The 21,902-nt window shown below is 37.6% G+C and overlaps 7 protein-coding genes across 7 annotated transcripts; 6 read left to right on the forward strand and 1 right to left on the reverse strand.

Moving 5' to 3' along the window:
- Nucleotides 1-452: 452 nt before the first annotated feature.
- On the forward strand, nt 453-1,876 carry PHYBLDRAFT_137911 (hypothetical protein; the record flags this gene model as incomplete). The annotated part of the gene is made up of 3 exons (XM_018429898.1): nt 453-630; nt 696-716; nt 1,761-1,876. The coding sequence occupies 3 exons, from the start codon at nt 453-455 to the stop codon at nt 1,874-1,876; spliced, it is 315 nt and encodes a 104-aa protein (XP_018298393.1).
- Nucleotides 1,877-3,559: 1,683 nt separating this feature from the next.
- PHYBLDRAFT_176481 (hypothetical protein) lies at nt 3,560-7,829 on the forward strand (the record flags this gene model as incomplete). The annotated part of the gene is made up of 14 exons (XM_018437790.1): nt 3,560-3,651; nt 3,737-3,881; nt 3,945-4,079; nt 4,154-4,220; nt 4,291-4,707; nt 4,788-5,594; nt 5,665-5,782; nt 5,878-6,002; nt 6,051-6,223; nt 6,349-6,656; nt 6,744-6,913; nt 6,996-7,146; nt 7,250-7,398; nt 7,457-7,829. 14 exons carry the CDS (start codon nt 3,560-3,562, stop codon nt 7,771-7,773), a joined length of 3,174 nt encoding a protein of 1,057 aa, XP_018298394.1. The 3' UTR covers nt 7,774-7,829.
- A 1,195-nt stretch (nt 7,830-9,024) lies between these two features.
- Nucleotides 9,025-11,842, forward strand: PHYBLDRAFT_184259 (heat shock factor-type transcription factor). Its single transcript, XM_018438906.1, has 4 exons — nt 9,025-9,910; nt 10,019-10,107; nt 10,214-10,284; nt 10,399-11,842. The coding sequence occupies exons 1-4, from the start codon at nt 9,279-9,281 to the stop codon at nt 11,701-11,703; spliced, it is 2,097 nt and encodes a 698-aa protein (XP_018298395.1). The 5' UTR covers nt 9,025-9,278; the 3' UTR covers nt 11,704-11,842.
- A 1,602-nt stretch (nt 11,843-13,444) lies between these two features.
- On the forward strand, nt 13,445-15,110 carry PHYBLDRAFT_137914 (hypothetical protein; the record flags this gene model as incomplete). Its single annotated transcript, XM_018429899.1, has 3 exons — nt 13,445-14,631; nt 14,718-14,851; nt 14,920-15,110. The coding sequence occupies 3 exons, from the start codon at nt 13,445-13,447 to the stop codon at nt 15,108-15,110; spliced, it is 1,512 nt and encodes a 503-aa protein (XP_018298396.1).
- A 2,260-nt stretch (nt 15,111-17,370) lies between these two features.
- Nucleotides 17,371-19,161, forward strand: PHYBLDRAFT_61408 (hypothetical protein; the record flags this gene model as incomplete). The annotated part of the gene is made up of 4 exons (XM_018440801.1): nt 17,371-17,871; nt 17,926-18,037; nt 18,116-18,169; nt 18,374-19,161. The coding sequence occupies 4 exons, from the start codon at nt 17,371-17,373 to the stop codon at nt 19,159-19,161; spliced, it is 1,455 nt and encodes a 484-aa protein (XP_018298397.1).
- A 1,235-nt stretch (nt 19,162-20,396) lies between these two features.
- On the forward strand, nt 20,397-20,962 carry PHYBLDRAFT_137916 (hypothetical protein; the record flags this gene model as incomplete). The annotated part of the gene is made up of 3 exons (XM_018429900.1): nt 20,397-20,518; nt 20,699-20,751; nt 20,841-20,962. 3 exons carry the CDS (start codon nt 20,397-20,399, stop codon nt 20,960-20,962), a joined length of 297 nt encoding a protein of 98 aa, XP_018298398.1.
- Nucleotides 20,963-21,242: 280 nt separating this feature from the next.
- On the reverse strand, nt 21,243-21,753 carry PHYBLDRAFT_137917 (hypothetical protein; the record flags this gene model as incomplete). The annotated part of the gene is made up of 2 exons (XM_018429901.1): nt 21,243-21,361; nt 21,441-21,753. 2 exons carry the CDS (start codon nt 21,751-21,753, stop codon nt 21,243-21,245), a joined length of 432 nt encoding a protein of 143 aa, XP_018298399.1.
- Between the last annotated feature and the right edge of the window lie 149 nt (nt 21,754-21,902).

Below are 21,902 nucleotides of genomic sequence, written 5' to 3' on the forward strand. Positions count from 1 at the left end.
ATCTATTTCTATGTAATACTTTTCACATTTTTTATCTAAAAAAAAAAAAAGGCTATTCTCTAAGTACTATGATATTGATGAAGATATTTATATTGCTTAATTGATTCTTTTTATCAAAGAATATAAACCTGCTTTGTGTTAACATTGTTATGTCTGATTCCTACTCTTGAAAAACAAGAAGACAGATTCCTTGCAATTCTCTAAATCTACCGAGATTTCTAATGAGCATGCGAGCAATCTTGACAACCAAATTGTACTTGATGCATATATTTTTCTGTCAATTCTTCTCAGATTGCTTTCTTTTGTCAACTTTGCTGATCCGTATTTTATTAATACTAGCCTTCATAGCTATTAAGTGTGTTCTTTTTAGAGACTTTTAATAATTTTAGACCTTGTGAAAAAAATAGAAACAAGTCCTTTTTAGATGTACCAATCTAAATTGTTTGGAGAACATGGACGGGTCAGAGGTTATGCATCGTTTGTGGAATCAGGATCTTGCTGCTGTCCTGAACTTCCGACATATACTTAACAATTTGAGATATGATGGGATTATACCTGTAAGGTTCACCCGCGTTATTCGGATTGGACGTATCAGAAGACAAGCAGAAGAAGATCTCCAGGAGGGTCGTCGTTTGAGACAAAGACTGACTAGAATTCAAAAAAGATGAAAAAATTCCGTCCTGGTTACCGCTTAGGACCCACCCAAGCTACCGCTGGTAAGCCATTAGATTTGAATAACTTGGTATTTAGTTTTGTAATGGGTTGAAAAAGCTAAGAAAAAGATGTTTTGCTTTGACTGCAAAAAACATGGTGGGGTAAAAAAAAAAGTAGAATATAAAAGAGAGCGAGAGAGAAATTGGTGCATAATTAAAACTCAAGTACAAGAAACTTTAAACCCCGGAAAACTTGCAACAATTCACTAAAATCGCCTATTTTTTTCTATAGGGTATTTTAAAGAAACAGACCCTGCTTCTTGTGTCCAGGAAACATATTCCAAGGCAATATGCTTTTTCTTTGTAATATTAAAATAAATGATCAAATTGACTGTGTATTAATTCTCAAGTGCAAATTAATCTCCAAGTATAACCCAATCAGTAAAAATATGTTGGTGTATTGAAATGATATATCAAAGAATTGTAATGGCTACTATTACAATTGTGGAAGTATGAAGGAATACTTGGTCATTCGGGTGCAAGTTGCCGGTTTTTCCATTGCTGAACATATAACTTTAACAAACCCGAATTTATTTATAACTCTGCTTTTTTCATTTAATGGTACGTCATAAAAACTACAAGAGTTTGAATACTACAAAGGGTCTCCGATATTAATATTATCTTTTTCCAGATTTTCTATTGCTGTGCGCGTGTATTTTAGAATCTTCTACGCATATTCAGTATTAGGATCATAAATCACCATCATTGGCATAGAAACCGATTATTTAGAAAAAGACAGTTTAGTATTTTATAAGATAGCAATTTATAGTCTTATATATCTTTAAAAATATATAAGAAATATATAACCTCCTCCACACCTATATATATGTGAGTCTGTTTCAAGAATGTCACATTGTATGTCCATTACAATGCCTTGTCGTACTGTGAGTAAATACTATTAAAAGTCTATGCGGTAAATTTATCGTCAATACCAGCTTAAATATTCAAAAAATTAACCTATCCTCAACTTGTTGTAAATAGACACAATCAATTTTTTCAGTACTTTATATTTGCAGTAAAATAATAGTAATGATGACGATAATAAAGAGAAGAAGAAAAACAAGGTTCGTACATGCTACAAGCTGTACATGATCAGGGACGTGCCCTTTGGTGTAACAACTGCTCTTGTGTCTATTCAATCCACAATTACTACTGAAGTATAGAAAGTGATATGTGTATGTACTTAAACGTGTGTCATAAAGAAAACACATTGGGCGTAAATATTATACACATACATACACACATATATATATAGCTTAATTTAACGCAATGCTCATTATTATTGTTTATATTGCTTATAAATGATATTGAAACATTTATTCTTCTACTGAATATTATTAAGACTGTCAATTGGATTTTCGATGAAATGAGTTTTGGGAAACAGCAATATATGTAAGGCAGTGTAACAAGCTCAAAGGAAACTGAAACAAACAAGGAAATTTCATCCAAAAGCTTACAGCCTTTTTTCTTGTTTTCACTCTCCTAAAACAAATAATAATAAGATCATCTTATCTCCTCTCACTGACTTCATTACCTGTTCTGGACCTGAATAGTACCATTTATGTAAATCTAGAATAACTACTACGATTATTTGACTTCATTAGCATAATATTTGTTGGCCATCTTCAGAAATACGAACAGTGTAGCGTTGTATTCAGACCGATTTCAATTAAGGTCGAGATGTCTGGAGATAAAATACATCCGTGTAACCGAGATCAGCTTTTTCTTCTTCTGGACACACAAAGAGGGATTGTGTCACTGTCAATCACGTGAGATCTGACATACTGCAATTTTGGATTCCCTTGGTTGGGCAATGAAAAACAGAAAAGAAAAAAAAAACATTTTGGAGCATCGTCTTCGTAGTGTATGCGTTTCTGTGAAAAAGTACGCGAATGTCGATTCTTCCCTCGACTAGGATACGCGCTGGATATGGGACCTCATCACCACCCGACCCTACTGTCCCAGCACCCAGCACCTCAACCACAAAGCTGAGAAGAGATTCTACTGCGCCGCTTATGCACACTCTACCAATCGCCACATCTAGCAATCAACCCAACCTAAACACCGCTTCACCACACAAAGACTCTCCTAGCTCCTACACTAGCCGCGGTAGATCAGGATTATATCGCAGACGGCGAAAGGCTCATCACCCGGTTCAAAACATCGAAACAGAGCAAAGTGACGTAGAACTAAACACAAGCGATGAACCCGGAGGTGACAGTGATTTCAGTGAAAGTGACAGTTCGGGAAGCGATGACGATGAAGACGATGGCGAGGAGGAAGGAACAAGAGATTTTTTATCTTTGATTCAGAATCGAGACGGTGAAGTCAGGATTACGGGACTTGGAAGCAATACCGAGCGATGGCATCAAAGGTTGATCTTGACCGAAGAAGATGTTGAAATTGATATTGAAGGTTATCGCTTCAATTCGCTACGATATATATCCTACAAGCTTTCATGTGTACTCACCCTGGGTGTTGTTTGGCTCGTGTGCCGTTGGATACCAAAGTGGTGGGTTTCATGGGTTGGGCAGAAAGTTGATCTCAAGGATGCTTCTTGGCTAGTATTTGTGGTAAGATTATGTGATAATTAAGTCAATGTCTATTATATGTCAGTTGAAGAAAAGAAGAGAAAAGAATAATAAAAAGATAAATGAATAAGAGATATCTGACTATTTATTTATTTTTTACACGCAAAATAGAACCAATATGGAGAACGTCAAATTATACGGCCTTTACGCGAAAAAATATGCTGTACGGTTGGATCAGTATTCTCACTTGAACAAATCAAGGAGGAGATACGAGAAAATAGCATTAAATTAGACGATGTTGCAAGATATACAAATATGGAGGAGTCTATTGACCAGCTAATTTTGGTGGACTATCGCTACGTTCGACTTGCTTATCATCCCCTTTTTCACAAGTATCTCATTGTTGGGTAAGATTTGGACATAGTATATAAAATCCAAAGGGGAAGGATTTTGTGCGACAAGCTTAATTAACAAGAAGAAAGGATTGTTTAGCTTCTGGAAAGATCAGGCATGGACTATGACTAAGACCATGAAAGCGGGATTACAGGCTGAGAAATGCTATGAGCGCCTTGCTATTTTTGGGCCTAATTTGATCAACATTCGCGAAAAGCCTACAGCTAAGCTACTTACGGATGAAGTAGGATAAAGGATAGGAAGTGATTACTAAAGTCTGGAATAATAATATAGCTTGATTTACTAGGTATTGAACCCATTCTATGTATTCCAAATTGGAAGTATCATTCTGTGGAGTATGGACGACTATTATTATTATGCATTTTGTATTTTTTTCATAAGCGCCATTAGTATCATAACCACACTGGTAGAAACCAAGCAGGTAAAGTGCTATATCGCTAAATAAGTCGCACCCACTTAGTGAACAATTCACTTATGAATTACACGCCATATTAGACCATGAAACGCATGAGAGAGATGTCTCGCTTTGAATGCAGCGTACGCGTCTTCCGTAGTGGAGCATGTAAGATTAACATGATAAGATATTGGTTATATGGTATTAATTAATTAATTAAATAAATAAATAAAAATAGGGCGAACTGTAAGCTCAACCGAGCTTGTACCCGGCGATCTCATTGATATCGCGGATTTGCACACTGTTCCATGTGATGCTATGCTGATTTCTGGCGATTGCATCCTTAATGAGTCCATGTTAACTGGTGAATCAGTGCCAGTATCAAAGGCGCCTATCACCGACTTGACCTTACGAAAAGTCAATTTGTCTGGTCCCACAATTCCAGCAGAAGTAGCCAAACACTTTTTGTTTATGGGCACCAAGGTTGTTCGTGTACGAAGTGGTATCAATGTATCTGCGGCAACTGCTGTTGTTGTTAGAACTGGATTTAATACCGCAAAGGGTGCACTCATCAGAAGCATGCTTTTCCCCAAGCCGAATAACTTCAAATTCTATCGCGACTCCTTTCGTTTCATCGGTGTATTGTCAATCATTGGTAAATTGTTTGGATTTTCTGCTGTTATTTGCAAAACAAAAAAAAAACTAAACATGTATGCTGGGGGGGTTTTTTTTTAGCTGTGTTTGGATTTATGCTATCGTCGGTAAACTTTATTCGACTGGGCATTGATACAACCACTATGATTTTGCGAGCTCTGGACCTGATTACGATTGTGGTCCCCCCTGCATTACCTGCTACAATGTCAATCGGAACTAGCTTTGCCATCAGTCGCCTAAAAAAGATTGGAATATTCTGCATATCTCCGCCTAGAGTTAATATGGGTGGCAAGATTGACTGCATGTGTTTTGATAAGACTGGTACATTAACAGAAGATGGGCTTGATATCTATGGTATTCGTGCTGTAACAACACGTACCGACGGGACGAAATTATTTGGGGAGGAGACAAGCACAGTGGCCGAAGTGGATCCTAATAGTGAGTCCGAAGATTCGACCGAGTCGAGGATTCTACGGGCCATGACTACTTGTCACTCTCTCAAGATCGTGGGCGGAGAATTACTGGGAGACCCATTGGACCTCAAGATGTTTGAGTTCACACGTTGGGAATTAGAGGAAAGTAGTGGAATATCGTCTTCAGACCTCAAGCCAACGACAAGCGAACTATTGGGATCACAGGCTAAAAAGATAGCTAAAGTTGGTATTATGCCAACCGTTGTCCGACCACCAGGAGGACGACATGAATTGGTCCTCCCCTCTGATCGCCTAGAGGTACCACCAATTGAGTTTGGGATCATTCACTCCTTTGAGTTTGTGTCTGCCTTGCGCCGCATGAGCGTTATTGTGAGACGATTGGCCAACCCATGCATGGAGGTGTTTGTCAAGGGTGCTCCAGAGGTTATGGTCGATATATGTAGACCAGACACAAGTAAGTAGTGTGCCTACACAAGATTTCCTTGGGTCATGGTGCGACCGTTTTATTGACAATGATCGTACAGTGCCTGCTGACTTTCAGGAGAGGTTGTACTGGTACACCCATCGTGGATACCGTGTGATTGCGTGCGCATCTCGTCAACTTGAAGATGTCAAATGGCACAAATTGCACAAATTGAAAAGGTGAATATATTAGACATGTTTCTTTTAAAAAATAGCTTAGAAAAATCATAGAAACATAGATATATTTGAAACTAATTTCAGATTTGGAAATATAGGCAAGATGTCGAATCGAATTTGACATTTTTAGGATTTATCATCTTTGAAAATAAATTGAAACCACGCACTATTTCTGCGATTACAACATTGCGCAGTGCAAACATTAGGCAGATCATGTGTACAGGTAAGTTCATTGTCTAGCCATAGAGTATATTGACGATATTTTGTATAGGAGACAACGTATTGACAGCTGTCAGCGTATCCAGAGAGTGTGGTCTGGTCGATCAAAACTCTGAGATCTACATTCCAAAGTTCTTGAAGGGTTCTTCGACCGAGCCAGACTCTCAATTGACATGGGAAAGTGTGCTGCACGAAGGCGATGAGTTAGATAGAGATACATTGCAGGTAAACAAATATAAAGACTAGAAAAAAAAGAAGGAGGTTCGATTCAAAATTTCATTTAACTCTTGAGTTTGTAGCCACGCAGAAGAACAGCAGACTATTACAGTCAACCCTATGGAAGCGAACAGTCCTACCATTTGGCTGTCACAGGAGAGGCATTCCGCTGGGTGGTAGACCATGCTCCTGTCGAGCTTCTTCATCGAATGTTGGTTAAGGGAGCAGTGTATGCACGTATGTCTCCCGATGAAAAAGCGGAATTGGTAGTTGAACTACAGAACATTGGGTACTGCGTTGGGTTTTGTGGTGATGGTGCCAATGATTGTGGAGCCCTCAAGGCAGGTGACATTGGTATTTCGCTTTCTGAGGCAGAAGCATCTGTAGCAGCACCCTTTACAAGCAATACTATGGATATCAACTGCGTTATTGATGTGATAAAGTAAGCAAACATTATAAGTACAAAGCTGTTCGAGATCGAACTTTAGCTGAACATTGTTTTTTTTTTGTACTTTTGTGTTTATTTTAGAGAGGGAAGAGCAGCATTGGTGACCAGTTTTAGTTGTTTCAAGTACATGGCACTTTACAGTATTATTCAATTCACTTCTGTCACTCTCTTGTACGCATTCGGAAGCAATCTTGGTGACTTTCAGTTTCTCTATATCGATCTGTTTCTTATTTTACCTATAGCCGTCTATAGTAAGTATTCAAACCTAAGATAGATATATATATAAAGTATCGACCTAGTTTGAAGCTAGGCAACTTACAGACATGTGATTAGTGGGCTACACAGCTGCATGGCCTCACCTGTACCAAAAACGGCCAACTGCTAGTCTAGTATCCAAGAAGGTCCTCACATCGCTTGTTGGTCAGATAGTGATCAACTCGGGATTCCAATTCATTGCATATTGGGCCGTGCACCAACAGGATTGGTAAAATAATCTTAAGAAAAGAAATAGCAAAGAAGAGAAGATCGAAGGAAGAGAAAGAGTCGATGTATATAGATATATATCTTATTAAACAATTGATATTTAGGTATGTTCCACCTGTGTTCGATCCAGACGGCGAAAACATTATGTGTTACGAAAATACGGTTCTTTTCCTACTTTCGAGTTTCCAATACATTCTAGTAGCTGTCGTGTTTAGCGTGGGACCACCCTATCGGAAACCGCTATGGACAAACGGTAAATACAGAGATTTGTATGTGTTGAAGATCTATCATACTAACAAGAGTTGGTGTAGGCCGACTTGTATTGACTTTGCTGGTACTTGTGGCTTTGACTGTTTGGTGTGTTCTGTATCCAAACGAGTTCCTCAAGGAACTGCTTGAGCTAGAGACGATTCCATTTAGCTTCCGAGTATTTGTTCTCTCTCTTGCAGCGTTCAATTTGGTCATTAGTTACACATGTGAGAAGTATATGTTTATTCGCTTGGCAGGCTGGTTATCACAAATAATGCGCTTCCTGCGGTCAAGGCAGACCGGGTATTCGCCAGTTGGAAAGGTTCAGCGCAAGATATACAAGAAAGTTGGTGAAGAAATGGGTATTATTACTTTTTAGATATGTATTGATCACAAATAACAAAATATAAAATAAACCAATAATAATAATAATAATAATAATAATAATAATAGTAATTATAATAGTAATTATAATAGTAGTAGTAACAGTAATAGTAATAGTAACTATAGCTAGTATATAAAAATAAAAAGTGCAATAGATCACACCTGTGCAAAGTTAAATGACTAAGATTGATAATGTCTGGTGGCTAAGATGCAATACAATGCAATTGAAGCAGACTGAGCACTGCATTACATATTTTCAAATACACAATAAGACGACGATTTACATGAAGAAGAAGAAGAAGAAAAAGGAAGGAAATAGAATGCGGTAAAAGGAAAACCAAAAGAAGAGGACATTTGAACTCTGGTTTGTATTGACAGTTTCTGGTGGCGCTTCTGGATTTCTCTATGCCTTTGCCTGTACAGAGGGCTTTATATAAATAAATATATAAATGCAGGAATTGTATTATGCAAGAGCACGAGTATTTTCAATTCGCCAGAAAGAAATAAAGCAAGGTATCAACAATGAGCTTTGTATTTCTAGTTGTGCCCCTGAGGATTGTGCTTGGATGCCAAAGAAAGGAAGCGATGTGTGTGTGCAGAATTAGTTTCTTTTTAAGCTTTCGACATTTTGCTCATAATAGATTCATACCTTGATTAGGTTTTTTTCAATAGCCCCCCCCCACCCCCTTTACTTCCCCCTCCCCTTTAACCAAAAATAAAATATATTAACAATTGCTTACATTTTTGATGAGTGCTTAAATTGTTCCAAACACTTTACAAACGCCCTCTCACACACATACATAAATATATAAGTCTAAAAAAGAAAAATAATCAACAAATCATCTTTAGAATCATATCATGGCATTACTGAAATCAAACCATAGAACAACAACAAAAAAGAAGACTAGAAACAAGCTAACCCTCAGGTAGCTAAAGGTGACCAAAGGTAACCAAAGGTAGCCTCACCAGCCCAGTGCAGTGCAGTACAGTACAGTATAATGCATCTTGCTGGTAATAAATATCCAAATACTGCGATGCCATGCGTAGGTTTTTAGGAATTATTGCAAAGATTTTTCTTTTTTTTGATACACGAAAAAAAAAAAAAAAAAAAAAGATACGTAAATTCGAGCCCAGAATGGGGTAAACTTTGGTTTGCTTAAACACGCACCCCTTTCCTTCATGCTCTCTTTTCTGGTGACTCACATTTCTTTCGCTTTCTCTTTCTCTTTCTCTTCCACTTTCGCCTCCACTTTCGCTTTCACTCTCTTTCACTTTCTCCTTACCGCTTCATCTCTATTTGTACCTTTTTACTTTAGGCTCAAAAATAATAATAATTTTTATTTAATATCAATAGCTGTCTTAATATTCACTCTGTTGAACGAGTATTTCCTAAAAGGGAAGCTGTAACCAGATCGTACCCAGCATAAAAGAGCCAAAAAAAATAAAAATTAAATAGATAATTGCATTCTATCTTTGTAACAAGAAAGAAATATATAGAATATGACCCTCTACAATATCCCACATATAGTTGATCCTGGTAATCACGAAGATGTCCAATATTTCGCAGACCCACTGCCACGCATTTCAGCCAATACAAGCCCTTTTCAATCAACCCAATTTTCACAGCCACTTGCTCCAGACAACCTTATACCCCTTACCCCACGCTCATATTACCAGCAACACCACCAGCACCAGCACCAGCACCAGCACCAGCACCAGCACCACAGCCACCAAAATCAGCATCAGCATCAGCATCAACATCAACAGAACCAACACTACCAACACCACACCCACTTGCAAAAAAGAGATCGCAACTCTCGTCCTATCCAGATCTCTAATTTTGGCATGTATACATCGTTTGCCATGGATTGCCACCCTGACCTGGAGTCTCCGACCGAATCCTACTGCCGACAGGCCCCTGAAGTTGGCAGTAACGAGGCTTTAGACAGAGACAACTTTCTACTTTCAAACCGGCACCACCCAACCACAAACCAGAACCTCCCTGTCCAGTCACTCCCGCCTTACTGGCAAATTTCTGATTGCGCAATGGACAACTCATTCGCAGATCTTCATTCACAAGAGATGAACACAACCGAACGTGGTATTGCTGGGTTTGTCTCAAAACTTTATCAGTATGTTCCGTTCATGAGAACTAATACGAAGTTTCTGTGGCTACAAAATTCATGAAAAAGACTGATTCACGTATGTATATGTATATATATATATGTTTCTTAAAAAAGAAGTTTACAGGCGCCAGATGAGGGGCAGAAATACGCCCACTGGTGTAATCACAACGGGGTAGACATGTTTATAATAGAATGCATACCAAGTAAGTTAATCGAAGCAAAATAACAATAACAATAATACAAAGAAGAAGAAAAAAACAAGTACGATGGTGGATATTATGTTGTGTCTGTGCTCAATCTTGCCTTTAGAATTCACAGAAAATGTCCTGCCTAAGCTATTCAAGCATTGCAAGTTTGCGTCTTTTGTGCGACAACTCAATGTAACCAAAAAGACAACCCTTTTATATTATTATTATTATTATTATTATTATTATTCCTTTCCTGCCTAACAGAAAATTAACTTTTTTTTTCTTCTTCTTCTTCTTCAAAAATAGATATATGGTTTTCAGCGGGATACAGACGCTAGAAAATCAAAAGATAGTAAGGATAAGGAAACTTGTCGATGGTATCACCCATACTTCCGCCCAGGTCGGCGCGATCTATTTTATCTCATCCGTCGCAAAACTCCTCGGTACTCTCGAAGAAAGCGAGTCAAGGCTGCAGAGGATGTGGAAACCATAATTAATGTAGAATCAGGAGATGAATCCGGGACAGAGGTGGATTACGGCAGCCATGCCAATGAAATCTCAGGCAACGAAGGAGGCTCGAGAAGATCGCCTTCTTCGGATAGATTGTCGGGGACTGCGCTACAGCCATCTGGGCTGGAGTTTGAGAGTCAGGTAGAAGGAACACAGCTATTCCGTCAAGGGTCCTGCCCGGAACTTATTTCCCAAGATACTCGATCTTTGAGTGCGCCTCACAGCGTACCAGACACAGACATCAATATAGGGTCTGATTCAATGATGCTACTACAATATACTCCGGCTCAACACAAGCCAGCTAGCCTAACGTTTCGGGAATTACAGCTGTGCAAACAAGTGATCTATCAAAAACGGACGTATGAAGCAATGCAGCACGCTTTTACTACTCAGATGCAGGAGACTCACAGCAAATTAGAAGCACAGCAAGCACAAATTGATGATCTGTGTGCAGCGATTCAATCGATGGACCAAAGCCAGGAGCAGATAATAAAACAAAACACGATTTGCGGAACAACCAATCCCACAATTGGAACAAGCTCTACAGCCTATGTGGGTCAGCCGACTACAGACGACTGCACAATGACCTCTACAGACACAGTCACCGCGGCTACAGTTACAGCCTCCACGGCAAATTCGCATTATCCACAGTCGGTGAAAATTGGATATTTACCAAAACACCACTCTGAAAATATGAAACATGAATCAACTATTCAGTCAAGACCATCACACATTACTCTTACCGAACCTGTTCCGCTGTCATCATACGATGTCTACACCCCTCTGTCCGATTTTACTCCCTTTCAGACCATGGCTGATTCACCTTTTGGTGGCCAAGCTAATAGTGTCCATTTCAGAAGCCAAGCAAGCGGGTCCACTATTGTGCCTGCTAAACAAAATAGCTCGTCTCCCTCTCCTCCCTCTCCTCCTCCATATCAACACCAAGCTTCTTGGCCTATCCAGTCTACGCAGTGCGTAGTCAGTAATGCTTCTCGAATCGCAACTGCTGCAGCCATGACAGCAGCAGCAACCACAAATTCCAATATATCCACTAAACTCGAAGTCTCAATGACCCCAAATATACACACCAACTGCTTATAAACATCAAGAAAAAAAATCACCCACACTCTTTACAGAGTTAATTTAATTTGAATTTTTTTCACAGTGGATAATAATCCTCCTTTCTCCTTTCACCTCCCACTTTGCATTTTGTTATTAAAAAAAAACTATTTGGTACAACATGATACTTCTTTAATTTTATTTTTATTGTTTTTATTCTTCTTTGTGCTAATATTATTATTATTATTATTATTATTATTGGCTGCATGATTTTAAATCGTCCTCTTTAAAAACACTGTAGCTTAATATACATCCTTAATTTTAACTCAATGTAGAGTCCTTTGCAAAGGGCATGATTAGATTTGTTTATATAATGTAGTTGAAATAAAAAGCTGTAATATTAAGTTATAATCTGTTATAAATAATAATAATAATAATAATAATAATATTATATATAAGTAAAGAAAAAAAAACCCCCTCCGATTCCCACGCTATATATGGGTAACGCTAATAAAATACCTCTTTATTTTCAAAATATCCAGTGGTTCTTGTACTCATTAGTTTTTTTTAAAACTATCTTTTTAAACAAAATAACACTAATATAAATGTGAAGTAAATCATTAGACTTCATTCAAGACACAGTAGATTACAAACGTAATGGTTTGGACTACTCGAGTTTTCAAGATATCTTTTTAATGCATTCATGTTTTTCTTTTGTAAATAAAGAAATATATTATCGTAATGATACTGTCATCAATTGACTATATTACACAATTAGTAGCACTAAAGACTATTAACAGGTAAGGAGCTGAATGACAGGATTCCCAAACCTGTTGTACAAAAGTAGTATATTGAAATGTTGAAAACTTTGATTTAAATGGGCGCAAAAAGAGTTTGAGAAAAGAATGAAACAGAAACTTACAGCTCGACCTTTTTGTGTGTCTAAAGAGATGTGTGTGTATGTGGCTAGAGCCCCTTCAAGTTCAAGATAGCTTACATTCTAGTAGAGTACCAACGAAAAAGAAAGACACCATAAAAAACATGATTTCAAATATTTTAAAGATGTACAGATTTGGGTATGTATTTAAAAGTGTAAAATTGTCCTGATTCCAATGCTTTGGATCCAATTTTATTTTTATTTTTACCTAGACCACCTGGAATAGGCTTGGCTTTTTGCACGTATACTTTCCATTATATTCTGTATTAATTGATTAGAAGCAGGTTAATGTACAGATTTCAAATTTTTTGATCTAATTTTTGATGTATACATGCCAACAAGAATATTTCTGACATTTCTCTCCTTTGTCTCCTTGCCCTTGCACCTGCCCTTGCACTTGTAGAAGTAATTAAGCTCAACTTATATTAAATAGCAATCAAATTTATTCTTTCATACTCAATATATTCTTCAAATCAACAAGCTCGACCAACTCCTATAGCCTCTTTTGCTACAATGATAATATTATATATATATACATTATATAATATAATGCATTGCACGTTTATTGATTATACTATTAAAAAAGTAACTAGCAATGTAGCTAAAATAATAGAAACAGCTTTGCTTTGCTCGCTTCTGACTTGACTCGACTAACTGGGCTGGGATGAAATGATAAAAGTGTTGGACTTTACATTGTTTTGACATATCACTAAAAAAAAAATCACAAAAAGTAGCAAGATAAAGAAAAAGCAGTGGTACAAATTATGCAGTGGCTTGGTTCATCTTTCACTGACAGGGGTAAAGAATTGGACAAGAGAACAAGGATTGTGCACAATCATCATAAACATGTTGAAGAGGGCATTCAGCTTATTCACACGGGATCCTTCTCGCATAATTTACACAAGCCAAAAACACATTAAATTACCAGTAATTTATTTTACAAAACGCTATGAATCAAATACCACATTGACAGATAGTGAATATTTGGAAAGATTGAACGAATGGGTGGAGACAGTCAACAAAACTACGAGTGTCAACGAAAAGCAAAAGATTGTCACAGAATCGACCTGGTGTCATCCAATTCTCATACGCATTTACGATCCTCATCTGCGTCACCACGTTAAATCAAAACGTATACTTGACCACATAAATGAACAGACCAAAAAAGGCAAAACTTCAGATACACTTCCTTACACCCTTCTAGATCTTCTTGATGCATTATCTTCTCGAAAATTGTCGGGTAATACAGCATTAGATGCAGTTTCGAATTTCTACAAACATCATTGTCACACTGAAGCCCAACAACAAATGTTCTGGCGTGTCATTGACAGGAACTTGAAGATGGGTGTTTCGACGACTATGATTACCAGATTAATAGAAAAAGAAGATTCCCAGGAAAACAACTTAGATATATTTGCTCCAACGACTATGAAGGTAGCCCTTGCCAAATCTGCTGTTAACGGAAAAGAAGATAAAATATGGTCACAAGCAGCACTCAAAGACTCGCCAGGATGGTATGGCTCCAGAAAACTCGACGGCGTTCGTTGCATTACTTTTGTTCAGAAAACAGCCAGAGGCCACAAAATACACTTCTTTTCTCGTACCGGGAAACCCTTTAATTCACTCGAAAAAGTAGAGGCAGCAATTCGTCAGCGCCTCAAACCCGAAGATGAAGAATTTGTATTGGATGGTGAGGTGTGTGTCTATCGAGCTGATAATCCAGAACAAGAGGACTTTTTAGCAGCCATGGGACAGATTAGAACTCGTAATCAGCCAATGGAAGATCCGGTATATCAAGTATTTGACATGATCGATATAGCAGAATTTAGGCTGGGAAGTGGCCATATTCCGTTCTGTAAACGGCAAGAGAAGCTGGAAAAGAGTATTGGAAAACCACAGAAACATCTTCGCATGATAAAACAAGTCAAGTTGGATTCATTTGACGAGTTTCTAAAATTACGAGAATCTAGTATCCGAAATGGCTGGGAAGGGCTTATATTGCGAAAGAATGTGCCTTACGAAGGAAAACGCAGGTAACTCTAAGATAGACGATAAAATTATTATTCTTTGATCCTTTTAAAAAAAGATTGACCAGTGAAAACCCCCTTTTTTTATATAGCCGGAATATGCTTAAAGTCAAAGAATGGGAAGACGAAGATTACACTGTAAAAGGTATAGAGACCGGTTTAATGCGTATGCCTGACACTGGAGAGGACAAATTGGTCATGACGAATCTAGTGGTAGAACACAAAGGTGAGAGTGGTATATTGCTGTGTAAAGGTCTTTTTTATTATTATTTTCTTCTAAATAATTTCAACTAGGCAATCCTGTCAGTGTAGGGACAGGACTTTCTATCCAACAACGTATATCCTTTGCCGAGGACCCTTCCTTGATAATAGGTAATATAGTTACTGTAAGATATTTCCAAGAGTCTGGAGGCGACGGTGGCGTTAAATCACTTCGATTCCCTTCTATCAAAGCTGTATATGATAGCGAAGCACGGCCTATTTGATCCCTAAAAGCTATATATTTATGTATTTATGCATGCAACCCCACTTATATTCTTATTTACTCATTTAATTCACAAGAGCAACAAGAGCAACAATTAAATAAACTATATAATGATATTATAATAACTTTTATGCTATTTTCTTTATAAAAGAAGTGAGAGCATCTCAAATAGTCTCTTTTAACTCCACTTTTATCTTTAATTTAAAATTCTAGTTAAAATTGGCACCCCCAAAAGTTTGATTTATTTTATTTAACTTTTTGTTAAAGTTAACACACTGTTAGAAATGGTCTAACAAGCTTTATATAGAGTATAATGACTTGTATTATACCTCACTATGTTCTCATAATGTGAATACGATCTGAACATATATCATTAGAGAATATATATATACACTACGGGAAAAAAGTACAGTTTTCAGCTATTATTCGGGCCCGACGCTTTTCCTCTCGGGCACGACGTTTCTATAGAGTACTAAAAATATTCTAAACACCGATTTTAATTGTGTACCGGACTCCTGAAAAGTGACTATGGTCCGGCCTTCAATGGTAACAGAGTACCTGAAAGCAAAAAAAAGTTGTGTCCTGAAGAAATTAGTGAAAGACCCGTTATAAAACCTTCTTTTCTTTTATATACTCATCTTGTAAGAATTAGACATCTTTTACATAATATAGTGTTTTTATCAGAAGAAACAAGAGTGCTACTTCTATCATTACAAATTAGTATTTGTAAAAACGATGTTAACAATCGCTCAATAGAAATCACTTCAACATGAATACTATCAATAAAGAATCAATTTTTATCGACGGAAATGAATATTATCCCGTTCAACAAGACTTTCCCACTACACCAGTCAATGGCTATGTCAACATGACTGTGGCTATTTCTAAGATGCAGGAGTATGCACTTGCTAACAACTTCACTCTTGCAACTAAAGACCGTAAACCAACCCGGGTTTACTTAAAGTGCGCCAGGGGTGGTCACTAGAAACACCCATAAACTTGAAGACTGCGATCGCGTAAAAATCCGCCCTAGTTCGAAAACCGGATGTTCTTACATGATAAAGCTATCTTACAAGAAAGGAATCAAAGGATATCTTCCCTTGAAAGCTTCTAGTGAAATGGAGAGCTATTACAATCATCCTCTTGATGACAAATGCTTGGAATCGACTCTGAAAGGCAGATTGTCGAGAGTTACTGCCGAAGACGCCAAGCAGATATCTAAACTTATTGAGACAAAGGCCAAGACTCGTGAGATCCAAAGGGCTATCACAGACGAAAAAGACGATGGTCATAAGCTGTACGTTAGCGATATCAACAATATCAAGGCTGCCTTTGCTCGAGTTTCTGCCCCTGTTGCCCAGAATGCGGGTACTGGACTTGTTAAGATGATGGAAGCAAAAGGTTACCAGGTGCATTATGATGTAAACGGGGACAATTCGCTGGAGAGGGTGTTTTTTACCAATCAGAAGATGATGGAGAGAGCTCGTCGCTTCTCAGAAGTTATGGTGGTAGATGCTACATATTCTACCAATAACTTGACAATGCCGCTGATTTGCGTGGAAGGTATCCACAACCTCGGAGGAGAAACCCTCAAATCGTTTCCCATTGCCTTTGCCTGGGTCTCTAACGAGCAGCAAGGCACATATCTTTGGTTCCTCCAGCAACTCAAGGCACTTGTTTTTGAAGACAAGGCTCTTAGCACAGTTTTTGTGACAGACAAGTGTGCTGCACTTATGAACGCTCTTGATGTTGTGTTTCCGAACAACAGCAAGCTGCTTTGTTACTGGCACATGCTGAATAGTGTGGAAAAGGCTTTTTCGGGAAAAGTTGGCTCGGTACAAAAAAAGGAAGCGCTGACGGGATATATATCCAATATGATCCATAGCAAAAGTAAGAAGGAGTTTGACTGGGCGCTGAATAAGTTCAACGCTGTATCTGCTGGTTCCGAAGTAGAAAATGGCAATGTGAAAGCGCCAGTCTCGGCATATTTTCATGACAGGTGGATTACATGCCAAGAGAAGTGGGCAGGTTATCTTACTCAGAAGATAATGCATTTTGGATGCACAACATCTCAAAGAGTGGAAAGTGCCCATCAAGCCTTAAAGAGAGGTATATCTGCGATAGCTTCTCTGGATCTCGCCTTTGAAAATATTTCAAGATATATCGAGAGGCTTGAGAGAGACTTCCGGAATGTGGAGATCAGGGAATCTACCACGGTTGACCCTCTTGTTGGACGAAAAAAGCTTTTGTCTAGACTGCTCATGAAGGTCTCAAAGCGAGCTTTACTGGTAATAGACCAAGAGGTTCGACTGAAATGTGAAAGCAGTATTGTTTGTGAATGCATGAACAAGCTCCAGTATTGTCTACCTTGTCGCCATTCTTTGCCTGCTGGAAGGGATATCTATATTTCTGATATCCCTGAAAGGTGGGTTATTGATCCTCGTAATGTAAAGCCAAGGGACAACACTTGTCGGGAAAACTTCCAGCTTGAGGAAAGACCAGAGGTGTGGATGGAGGAAGTAATTAAACTCGAGTCACTGTTTCGGTCCTGTGAGGGCAGCCAGCAAGTGGCTAACCTCCAGAATAAGATCAAGAAGGTCACTTCTGAATTCGAAGGCAAAACTGGGCACCCTTCGATTAACTTTCAAGCCCCAGAAAAAATCAAGTACCCTGGCAGACGGAAGGGTAGTGCACGTCCAAAGTACCTCCCCAAAGACTTTGGTCGGGCAAACTGGAGAAAGATCAGTGTTTCGTCTGGTCATGTAAGATAAAAAAAATAACATAACAAAGTATTAATATGTATCTTGAAATACTAGGCTGGCCTTAAGGCAATGGTTAGACTGAGAGCTAAAATGAGGGAGGGAAAACCTGCAGCTACACAAAAAAACAAAAAACAAAACAAAAACAAACAAGAGCCTCTCGACCCAGGTAAGATGTGTTCTTATTTTACAATGTAATTGAATCTATGAGAAAGGATTCCCATCTTATACTTTCATGTTTTTTTAGTCGATGCTACCAAAAACAAAATAAAACAAATAAAGCAAGAGCCTCTTGACCCTGGTAAGATGTGTTTTTATTTTACTTTAATTGAATTTATGTGGAGGAATGTCGTCTTACACGAATACGCTTTTTAGTCGATGCCACCAAAAATAAAACAACAAAAATAAAACAAGAGCCTCTCGACCCAGGTAATATGCTTTCTTATTTTACAGTGTAATTGAATCCATAAAGAGAACTATCGTCTTATACTTATATACTTTTTAGTCGATGCCCCCCAAAAAAATGGGTTCAAAAGACCCGCCACCGCCCTGGAAGATTACCGGTATGATAATCGCACCTCTGTTGGCAAGAGGGTCAAATTCCAGCCCGGTTTTCCTGTCTCTCATGAGATAGTCGATGATGTCAAGGGTGGGTTTAGCCCTACTGCTGACGGGTGGTGTGGTTTTCGGGTCCTTGCCCACTTGATCTACAAAGATCAAAATAAGTTTTCACTTGTAAAAAGGGATATGCTAGCCGCCCTGCCGAAATACAAAACATTGTACACAAATACCTTTGGCACTGACACAAGCCAACTAGAAAAAATCATTCAACATGGCTCTCAACTCGATTATAGCAACACCAGCAACACCAACACCAACTTCATCTCAGTATGTTCAGATGCCAGTATGTGGTTTAACACACCCGACTGTGCTCAACTAGCTGCGGACACATATACACGACCAGTCTGCGTCTACTCAGACAACCCCAGCACCCCCTCAACAACCTTTCTCCCATTCGCCCTTCCCAACAACAAAACCAAACAACGACAACCTCTGATTTTTAATCATGTTAACAGTAATCACTGGACAACAGTTGACTTTTCCCGTAATATCTCTAGAAAATGGCCAACCGTTCCTGAATTATTTTTTTTAGGTTGTGCCAGAAATAAGATTGATGATAACTTTGATACTTACTGGAATAAGTTCAAAGAATTTAACAAGCATGATCGCCGAAATGCCATGCTCTCTCTCCATTCTGATCTAGATCAACCAATTGATCTTACTCCAAAATAATTTCTTTTCGATATTCTTTTCTATTTTATTACTCTTTTAATTATACTTTATTACTTATATTTTATTAGCTAGATCTTTTCTTATTTATTTACTCATTTGCTTTTATATTTTATTAGCTAGACAATTTTTTTTAAATCTTTATAAATCTTATCAATTTGTTTCTTTGCATCAACATAAGCTATCTATCACTTGTGGGTTAAATGACTCTCCGCTCTGTTTTTTCCTAGAGATCATTCGTGGGAAGTACTTTACCCTTCGAGTTACACTTATAACCAGCGAATTAAAAATCATAAATATCGGATGGTGTTACACAGATCGAGCCAAACTATCTTCGAATATGTTATATTATGCATTTGCATCTATTTATTTCATCAATTCAAGACTTGGCTCTCTATAACTTTGGATCCAAGTAGTGTATAGATATATGTATGTGTTCTAGGATTTTTAGTTGAATTGAAAGGGTCGATCATGAGAAAACTAACGTAATATCTCAAAAATTTGCTTTTTTTCAATAAAATAAAATATTGTATTTGCTTGTAGAATCACTTTTTTCTCATTTGTTTTTTATGAAACTTTTACTGGATTTATATGTTATCTGAATATATGTAATTAAAAACTTTTTTTGGTCTTATATGAATATTTTTCATTTTTTGTATTTTTGATAAAATATCTCATGTACATGTTGCAAGGAAATGATAGAAAGAGTTTTTACAGAAGAAATAAAAATAAAAAATAAAAAGTAAAAACATGAATTTTGTAAAAATATATTAGCTTTACTGCTATGCAAACTTTCTTAGGCATAAAAGGCTTCATTACCTTCATATCTATTACGAAAGTTTTTGAAAAAAATGCAAATTATATGGATTATAATCTTTTCCACTTAAATCACATAAAATGAAAATATATGATTTATGTCTCAAGTTAAATCGTGAAAAAATGACTCATCAGCAACAGCAGGTATATTATTTGTTGACGGGAACCAAATAGATCTTGTGTTTTTACAGAAATAGGTGTGGTCACAATTTTTATTTATTTATTTTATATTGTGCGTTTATTGCATGAGAACTACAATAAAAAAGACATTGCATTGAATATGAACTCTTTAAAATGTAAAGTAAAATTCTAGAAACCTCTATAATTATACTTATAGAAGCTTTACTTTCAATAAGTAAAATATTGCATCAACAGTTTTCTTGAACACAATTATTCTATCGCCACATTTAGGACACGACGTTATGCCTCTCGAGCACGATGTTTCTTACACAGACACGTTTGGGACACGACATTTTGCCTCTCGAGCACGACGTTTCTTACACAGTCACGTTTGGGACACGACGTTTTGCCTCTCGGGCATGACGTTTACAAATTGTATATTTTGTATATACTGCATAAAAAAAATAGAAATTTTAATATGGTTACTACTTAAGTACACCTAGAAATTCCGTTATATTAAATGAAGATGTACTTTATTCATGAATTAAATTATTTATATTTTGATAGATTGATTTTACTCATATAAACTACTTTGGGTGGTTAGGGACCAGATAAAATTGCTGGATGCCGGACAACAAGTCACTTTTTATGAGGCCGGTAAATGGTGAAAGGCGGAGATTCAATAAACGTAGTGCTCCAGAGAAACGTCGTGCCCGAGAGGAAAAGTGTCTGGCCCGAATAATTAGCGATCCTTGAACAAAAAGTGCACAGACCACTTCAGAGTAGCCTACAAATCGCCTTTAGAAACCTATACTCCACCTTTAGAGTTATTGCTACACCGATAAAGACCAAACCTTTCATTAGTTGATTAGTTGATTATTTCTTCAATTCTTTACTTTAATTTTCAGAATATTTTTTCGTGATTTATTGATTTACTCTTAGTAACTGCTACAGCTGTTCTAGAACAGTTACGCAGTCTCAGTAAGTAGAATATACACTTATATCACGTTTTCTCTGACGTGGACATCTAAGACTGACAAAAAGCGCAGTCCTAAACTTTAATCGCAGATGAAAAATTTTTCTGTTACTTATAGACCTCCTCCAACGCGCGTCGTTTGTTTTCTCCTTGAGCAACAACAGTCCCGGTTTCATAGTGAGGCGTCTCTTGCGACCGTTGCAGGGAGATTCTTCCATGCTACAAGCATCGGAAAGTGAAAGTTGTTACTCGCCAGCTCAGTTAATTCTGAGAAGTCGTGGGGCATGGTCTCTTTTCATTTTTGGAAGGACTACTGTGTACATCGCATCGCCAATGTGGAATCATGATGCTGGGGGGAGGGAGGTCTAACCTGTGGTGAGATGTGCTGGCTCTTCACTGCTAACCTGACTGAACTCTTTAACGGCTGACGGTGAAGCTACTGGTAGTCGAATGAGCTGGACCTTATCACCTAGTGGTAAGTTCTCTGGCGAGTTCGCACCCACATTACTCGGTGACGAGATGTGGGGCTGGATGAACGGGTGCTTTCCGTTGGTTTGCCACCATTCCAGCACCTCCTTCGCTACCAAGTCAGGTTTACGTCCTGAAGGAGATTGAGCCGCGTAATGCGGGGACAAAGAACTTGGTGTTATGCTTTTTATTCTTTTATATGAGTAAAAGAACATTAAGTGAAATTAAATCAAATAGAATAGTCTCTTTATGTATATCTTTAAATGAATAAAGAATATTTTTCTTAGCTATTGTCAACTTTAATAAAAAAAAACACGCTTTTAAACTTTTTTTTTTACTTGATTGAAGTCAATGTTGTAATTAG

The sequence above is a fragment of the Phycomyces blakesleeanus genome (assembly GCF_001638985.1).
Source record: "Phycomyces blakesleeanus NRRL 1555(-) unplaced genomic scaffold PHYBLscaffold_1, whole genome shotgun sequence".
Classification (NCBI taxonomy): Eukaryota; Fungi; Mucoromycota; class Mucoromycetes; order Mucorales; family Phycomycetaceae; genus Phycomyces; species Phycomyces blakesleeanus.